The 8,708-nt window shown below is 38.3% G+C and overlaps 1 protein-coding gene across 4 annotated transcripts in view; it reads left to right on the top strand.

Annotated features, from left to right (window-relative positions):
• Positions 1-8,501, top strand: part of Rundc3b (RUN domain containing 3B) — a 121,075-nt gene extending 112,574 nt beyond the window's left edge. For 3 of the 4 annotated variants that reach the window (XM_029477073.1, XM_021163319.2, XM_021163318.2), the window contains 2 exons: positions 3,877-3,998; positions 6,205-8,501. In XM_029477073.1, the coding sequence (XP_029332933.1) occupies positions 3,877-3,998; positions 6,205-6,350 (268 nt within the window). In that variant the 3' untranslated portion in view covers positions 6,351-8,501. The remainder of the gene's footprint in view (positions 1-3,876; positions 3,999-6,204) is intronic. The other variant, XM_029477075.1, reaches the window with a different exon arrangement.
• The last annotated feature ends 207 nt before the right edge of the window (positions 8,502-8,708 follow it).

Genomic DNA, 8,708 nt, shown 5'->3' with positions numbered 1-8,708 from the left:
GAGTGCTGTGTTCTGATGATGGTGAGTGGTCCTGGTTTCTGTTAGGAAGATTCTTACGTTTGCCTTTCGCCATCTGGTAATCTCTGGAGTTATATGTTATAGTTGTCTCTGGTTGGAACTTGTTCCTCCTGTGATTCTTTTAGCCTCTGTCAGCAGACCTGGGAGTCTAGCTGTCTCTTGATTCTCAGTGGTCAGAACACTCTCTGCAGACAAGCTCTCCTCTTGCAGGGAAGGTGCACAGATATCTGGCATTCAGACCTGCCACCTGGCTGAAGATGAAGGCACGAAACAGGAACTGTCCCACAAGATGTGTTGTCTCTGCAGTCTGCACGCTCACCTGCACAGACTAGTCTCCAAGGGACACGGAACACAAGATCGCTCTCTCATCTGCTCCTGTGGTCAGAGCCCTCTGGGGTAGACACCTCTCCTCTGGCGTGGAAGGTGCCTGGATGTCTGGAGCCCAAAACGGGGTCTGTCCCAGAAGCTGTGTTGCTTCTGCTTGTCCCAGAAGCTCCACACTCTCACCTGTGCAGACTAGTCTCTGAGGGACCCAGGACCCAAGATGTCTCCCTTACCTGCTCCAGCAGAGCCCTCCTGGGGGGACACCTCTCCTCTGGCAGGGAAAGCTCCTGGATGTCTGGAGCCTGAAACTGGGTCTGCCCCAGAAGCTGTGTAGCTTCTGTAGTCCACACTCTCACCTGAGCAGACTAGTCTCTGAAGGATCTGGGACCCAAGATGGCTCCCTTCTTATTACCCATTTCTAATGTTCATTCTCATTCCCCCACCTCCTCTCGCTCTCCCATTTTCTCTGCTCCTCTCAGGTCCCTCTCTCCCTGTCTTTCCTCAGTGGATACATTTCAATCCCATGATGTTATTGTGTCTAGGATTCTCAGGACTTAGCTTTGACTTTTTAATGAGACAGCTCCTATAGACAGCTTACTACAAACCTACAAATATTTATGAGAATGAGTCTTAATGGAAATCAGGTAGGATTATATAATCTAAACCCTATTCTTTAATATCTGAAGCTGGTCTCTTTTCTGTTAGTAGGCTTGTCTTCATCTTCAATAAGGGAGGTGGAGTGTATCATAAGGTCTTATTATTAAAGTGTTTAATTTCAGGATGAAATATTTGTTTTTGTTTTAAAACATCGTTGCTTCCAAATTCTGTTTCTACTTTCATTTCATTTGATTAAGTAGAAACGTTGGACTCAAGGATTGTTGCTAACTGTGAAAAACTAAAGAAAAGGTTTAGCCTCAATTTGGATTTTCAAGTGTCCTTCTGGACCTGAGCTATGTGGGAAGCTCACACAGCAGTTATCCTTGGGATCTCTTTCAACACTTTCTCCCTCTAGTAAGCTGCAGTCCTGGAAGCTATTGTAATATACCACAGGATTCAATAAATTTCTGCGTTTTGATTATGAGTATCTTGTTTTTAAATGTTTCTTCATATAATATTTAAATTAAAAATATTAACACATTTTTTATGATGAAAAAGTGTCAGAAACTCAATTCACCAGTTTAAAAGCAAGAATTCTACAAATTGAACATAGAAAATAATTTGTGATGAAATGTCTAAAATTATTCAGTAGTGTCCTGTGTTCTAAGGCTAGGAAAATGGCTTAGTGGATAAAAGTACTTGGTCTGTAAGCCTGAGGGCCTAAGTTTGGATCTCTAGCACCCATGTTGAAAACTGGACATGGTTGCTTATATCTGTAACCCTAAGGATAGGGTGGGGAGGGATTTCAAGAGTCGGTTTCTCTGAAAAAGCAAGCCCCCATTTCAGAGAGAAAGCTGGTCTCTACTAGTAAGGTGGAGAGGTCTATAGAAAAACATATGTGAAGGCCTACTCTGGTGCCTATTTGTGCACAGGTACAGACACACACATACACACACACCAAAAGCCCATGTTTTTACTGTCCTCTAAAACTAAGGATAAACGATTTTAATGAAAACCAAGTGAAATTTACAAGAACAGAATAATTGAATATAGTTCTCAGGATCTGTTTCAGCAAATGAAACTGCTCTTTGAGGAGATTTAATAAAACAAGAAGGCAGATCTTTCCTTCTGATGCTAGCGTGGAGGTGAAGTAGCTGGGAAAACAGGTCAGTCCAAGGCCCAATGGCTATGTGACCTTTCAACAAAGTTAAAGAGGTAATGGTCTAATTTCCTAAGGTACTTTCAAATATTGAGTAAGTTTTATATGTGTATATATACTTATATACATGTGAGTCATATATGTTTATAATTTAAATGGATAGCACTATGTTTTAGCATGTACCAAGTGCATTATAATTATTGGGTTTCACTTTATTGTATAGCATATAGCTCATTAAGTATATGCTTTATCAAAATTGAACTGATTTAAAATAAAGGGTTTTTATATACAAACATTTGAGAAGCTATAAATTGAGAGTACTGTTTGCACTGTTAGTAAAGGCATTCTGCCATTTCATTTTGCATTTCAGAGACACACAAAGTGGATTCCTGATAAATGTATTCTATCACTGTGGAAGCCTATAAAATTTTACCTTAATAATATTGATGGGAAATAAATACCAACTAATTTAAAGTAATTACTATTTTAGTAAACTTATTTATCTCTGCTTTTTGTTGTTATGGTTTAGTTATTATTAATATAATTTTCAAATTGTTATTATTAAAATACAATCTACTTTTTAGTAAAGAAATATTTTTCCATTTCCTCCTCATTTTAGTTAGGAGTCCAGGCTAGCACAAGACAATATCTGGGCATAAGTATTCAAAACTTTTTCCATGAGACAGGATGTCACTGTGTAGCTCTAGGTGGACCTGCTATATAAAACAAGCTGGCCTTGAGCTCACAGAAATCCACTTGCTTCTGCCTCCCAAGTGCAGAGATTAAAGGCAATGCACCACTAAACCCAGCATTTTGAAGCATTTTTAATGTATGTACCTTTGCAGATCTGAGACCAGGTCTACCCATGTTATACATATGCAGACAACCATGAAGGAGATCATTTGCTTCATGTGTGCTTTCTTGTAAATATTATTATAAAATATGTATCTGTGGATTTATGTAGGATCTGAATATCTAATGAAAGACATTCAGCTTGAAAAGCCTACTTTCCTTTGTCTACTGCCACTTTTATCATTAAATGATGATCAACTCCAATTTTCATGAAGTGCAAAGGACACCAAACCTGAATATATCTTTTTATTAGCCTTATCCTGAAAACCGGATTTGAGGAGAGATTAATAGTAAGCGTTTGTTAACCTTTTACTTCTAACTGAAATATCCTCTGATATAATTAATCTAAGCAATTAGCATAATACAAAAGGTCTTAAAACAGGGAAGGGGATTAATTATCTTGATGGTATATTAATATAATAAATATTTATTAGTCTAAAATTTAAAACTTTTACATTATAGTGATTTATAATTGTTTTTGTTGAATATCAGCTGTCAGTGAGTATTTCAAGGCACTAAGGAATCCTGAAGTACTAGAAATGATAGGTCATTATTAAATTATACCATTTGTTTCTTTATTGGTAATATTCCTTAGGTTTTTCTGCTCCTACTTTAAAACTATAATAACCTAATTAGAAGTTCCTATTTTAGTTGTCTGGATAATAAATAATTAATTTGATAATGTTGATTTGCTTGAAAAATAATTTTTCTTTTCTGTTTTTCAATGAACAAACTAGATAAGCTTCCAAAATAGGTAAGGAGAAAAGTATAATGGAAATCACACATAAACGATAATAAAGGCAAATTCAGGGAAGGCATGAGAAAATTAGTCACAATTTTAATGCATTATAAACCATTGATGTTTATCAAAAGATATTCTCTTTTGTGAGAAGAAATTACAATAATGTTTTTATCCTTATTTTCAGTAAAAGTTACCAAAGCCTTGACCAGTTATCAGCAGAAGTTAGCCTTTCTCAGGCCTCATTGGATCCCAGCCACTCACAAGAAGGAGATGGAAAGCAAGACTCATTGAATTTCATTGGTGAAGGTAGTGTGCTGGCTGATTTTACATCCACCTGACACAAGCTAAAGTCATTCGAGAGTAGGGAACCGCAGTAAGAAAAGCCTCTGTAAGTTTGGGCAGTCGGCAAGCCTAGGGACATTTCTCAATTAGTGATTGATGAAGAGGGCCCAGCCCATTGTGGGTGGCAACATCCCGAGCAAGTCATGGGGAGCAAGCCAGTAAACAGCACCCCTCCATGGCCTCTGCATTAGCTCCTGCCTCCAGGTTCCTGCCCTGTTTTGAGTTACTACCTGGACTTCCTTCAATGATGAACTATGATGTGGAAGTATAAGCTGAATAAAACCTTTCCTCCCCAACTTGCTTCTTGGTCATGGTGTTTCATCACAGCAATAGGAACCCTAAGACAGTAAGGAAATGACATTGGTATTTGTGAGCAGATTAACATATCTGGGCTTTAAGAACAAAGTGTTATATTGCCCACCCTGGCTTTAAACATGTAACCCTTTTAACTCTGCCTCTAGAGTCTGGGATTACAGACATGTCCACATATGTACACACATGCACATATTCAAATAGATAAACATTAAGAATAATTAAGTTGTGTTCATGACATGTCACACATGTTTTAATGCATTCTGGTTTCCTTCAGCCTCTCATTTCCCTCCCATACTTGCAAGCCCCTCTTCTTCCTCATAAATGTTTTCCTCATATTCATTAGTCTTGTTTGTTTTGTGTCCCACAGAATTTAACTAAGGTGGTCTGTGTGTTCACCAGGGGCTATACACTGGGTGCTATCCCCTGTCACTCTCTTCCCAGCAGTAAATGAGCACTGTGAGCTCCCTCCTTCCTCACTATGACTGTTAGGGCGCCCCAGTGTTGTGTGGGCCCAGTGCACGTAGGCACAGTCGCTCTGAGTTTATGATCGCTCAGACCGTGTTTGTGCATAGAAGTTGGCATCTCACAGGCCTTTGGTTCTTACTTGTTTTGTGCTCCCCCTTCTGAAAATATTACAAAAGTGGTGGTACAAATGTCTTAGTCAGGGCTGAGCCCTTACTTCTTTTTACTCTCAACATCTTGTATTGTTACAGATCTCTGCATTACTCCATTCACCATAAGGGAAGGTTTCTTTCATTGAGCCTGAGAGTAGCATTTGTCTAGTCTCTCCAGAGTAGATACGTATGGTACAAATTTTTAATTGTCTAATTATTTTATTATTTATTTCTAAGTATGCCATTCTTTTGGATTATATTAAAAACCAATTTATCTTCCCTATTTCTCTTTTTAAGGTTTTTAAATAGCTTCTTTTAGATTTTAAGCATACATTTTTTTTAAATTGTCTTTTTCTCTTGTCTACCTGTAAAAAAGAATAAAGGTTTAGTTGCTCATAGTAGTCTTAGAATCTTTTATTTTATTTTTTTAAGACGGGGTTTCATATAGCTGAGGTTGCTGAAAACTTACCGTATCACTCAGGCAAGTCACGAGTGTGTAATTCTAGAACTCCTTCCTGTCCTCTCTTCATTGGAGATGTTCAGTGGAAAGTGGAAGTTGCCTTTCCACACACTCTGTGGCACACACGCCAGAAATAAAGCTATGAAACAAAGCTATAATTAAAAGCACAGATCCCAGTGCTGAGGAGACACAAAATCAATGGTCAGCTGGTGAGTGATGTCTGATGAGGGTGAGTTTGTTCTTCCGCACTTGGTAATGTAAGTCCAGGAGCCTCATTCTCCCTGCTTTGGCCACAGTCACTCTTATTTAGTTGAATATCTTTTCTCTTTGCTGAGTGACAAAATGTGAATATATTCTCAAAAACAGGGAGGAAAGGCGTGGTGGCTCCTGCTTTTAATCCCTGAGTTTGGGAGGTAGAGGTACAGTGATCTCTGAATTTGAGGCCAGCCTGGTCAAACATAGTGAGCTCCAGGACACCCAGGGTGTCAAAAAAAAAAAAAAAAAAAAAAAAGACAATAAATAAGTCAGTAAATAAAAGGTAAACTACATTTTTACTCCAAAATGTGTTATCTCAAACTACCATACCAAGATGTTTTAAGAGAAACATAAAAACACTAATGTTTTTAAAGGAGATATTAGAAGCTGCTGCCGGGTAAAATAGGTTTAGCCGCATCGATACATCGTCACTACTCCAGAAGCTCTGGGAGTTTCTCCTGGTTTTTTGGTCTTGCAGTGATTCATGAAAGCTGTTACTTTTGTGTGCTTTTGTCTTAATGTCCAGGTAAAGAAGATACTCCCTCACTTCTTGGCCTTTGTGGGTCACTGACATCAGTGGCAAGTTACAAGTCCCTAACAAGCCTAAAATCGAACGACTGCCTTGCAAGCCCCACCACGGAGATAACAAGCCCAGGCCTGACTCCATCCTGAAAGACTACGTAAAAACCCAAAGTTTCTGTATTGTAAATATCCTGTTTACATAAGTTTGGCTGCTGGGAGATTTTGAAATTTTATATTCTGGTATATGCGTGACATTTTGTTGTTTGGAGATTTCAGTCCAGCCCATGTAAATTTCTGAGGGAAAACATAGTAATCCCCTATTTTTCTTTTTAAAATATTACATTTGTCACTGAGGATGTTTAAAGTTGGTTAGGCTTTAAAAATCTTACAAAGAGTGTCTGAATTCATTATAAATTGTACATAGTTGTTATTCAGCTGATTTTTTATATTTGTTTAGATGCGTCTTGGTGTCCAGAGACCAGGTCCAGGTTTTACTCCAGAGACTTAAGCTTAGCAGTTTCTTTCGCTCCTTTATTTGGTGGTTAAATTTGCACAAAAGGCAACTAATTCCATGAAGTACTTCCTGCACTCTGATGTCTGTGTACCATGCTGTAAGGGGAAGTCTCCAGCCACAACCACACAGTGGCTCTTTAGCTTTCCTTTTACCAGTTGGTACCTACCAACTTTTAGCATTTCATAAAGTTTGTAGAATTGTGCCTTTTTAGGCGGTTGCTGACTTGATTTGTCAGGTATGGAGGAAAAGTATCTTATATATCAGAAAGTGAATGCATCTCTTAGACTTCTTTTCCCAGGTATGCCTAAGACATTGGAAACATTTCAAAATTCAGAACTAATGTTGGCAAGGGGTTACTAACCTCAGAAGTTTCCAGTTTAATGAATGACTTGATAATCATTTTTAAAGAGCTGCAGAGTAACCAGGATGTCTGACTATGGATATACATTGGAGCTACAATGCTATTTTCCTTGTGTTCAACAATGACTTACTTACATACTGGGTGTTTCATAGCCATTACCACTATGCCATGATTTCTCATTTTTCAAATTGATCTTAGTGTTTAAAAAATAAAACTATACTTCTATAGGAAAACAGGTTTTTTAAAAAGAGCTGTGTTTCAATTTTTTTTTTACAATTTTTAAAACAGCTACATGTGTCCCTAAAAATTCCACCCTATTTAAAATAAACACATATGAAGTGTGTATTCTATAGTGAGTCCTAGGAGGAAAACAAGTGTGCCAAAGACATTTCCTATACTGTTTCATGAAGGGGCCACAGTGCTCACTCTTGTCTGTTGATTTTTATATTTAAACTTAGCAGCTGTGACAAGTAGGAAGTGCATCCCTCCTAAAGCTTCCTGGGGAGTGCTGAACTCACGCGTTCACTCTTTATATCCAAAGTGTAGGGGTGGGAGGTTCTGGGAAGTGCTTGGAGCACAGTCTCATGGTGTGGAATCAATCAATAGTAACATGACCAGTGTCGCATGTGAGGCAGTGCAGACACTAATCTCTGTGGCAAAGGAGGCCTGCAAGCTCATGACAGACATTGCATGGGATGACTCAGAACAAACGGAGCGCTTTCTTCCTGAGGCTGATGCATTAAAACAGAGCACCTCCATCTGCTCTGATCTGTGTGCACCAAATTAAGTGTACAGTGGCCAAAGCCACGTTTAAGTAGTGTCAGGAATAGCAAATAAAGACAGCAGGCCTGCAGCAGGCTGCATAAGGACTTAGATGGTCATGAAAACATTGGGAATTTAGGCTGGTCGTGGGCACATCTCTACTTTCCTAAGAACTGTCAAAGTGTTTACTGCTTTACCACCACGGCCTGCTCTCACCTGTCATTTATGATTTTTCAGATATAAAACCTTGGTAAGATCTTTTCATACATTTTTATAAAGTAGAAGGGAATACAAGATTCCCCAGTTGGTACACTTTTTCAGATCTGTCCGACAGAAGCACTAGTTTGTGACATATCCCTGCTGCAAAATGTGGACTGAGACATGACACCTGAGGATCATGGCTTTCCCTCCATTATTGGAGCTCTTGATATAAAGTTCATCTGCTACTGTGGAACCCAAGTTTCTGCAGTTGGTTTCGAGCTAAATGCAGTTTGTAATGCTTGCATGAGTGAACAGTGTCTCAGTCTTTAATTTTCAGTGGTACTGTTTGTTTATTTTTCAGAACCCCACAAAGAATGCTGGCTATGTCTATCTTTCCATCTGTATTTTGTTGCCTTGATGTACTATATTTGTTGCATGTATATTAAAAAATTTTTTAAACATACAGTACTGGTCTTTTTTCTTGACAAATATAGTTACCTGGTTCAAGTGTTCACTGAACTTCTATTTCAGCACATAGAATAAATATTGAGGACTAATTAAACCCAACACACTAATGGATATGATTGGAGAAAACCCTTCTTTTTTTGTTTTTAAAGATTTATTTATTTATTATATGTAAGTACACTGTAGCTGTCCTCAGATACTCCAG

Source organism: Mus caroli, chromosome 5 (assembly GCF_900094665.2).
Source record: "Mus caroli chromosome 5, CAROLI_EIJ_v1.1, whole genome shotgun sequence".
NCBI lineage: Eukaryota > Metazoa > Chordata > Mammalia > Rodentia > Muridae > Mus > Mus caroli.
Note: the sequence above shows the minus strand (reverse complement) of the source record. Positions and strands in the feature narration are given on the sequence as shown.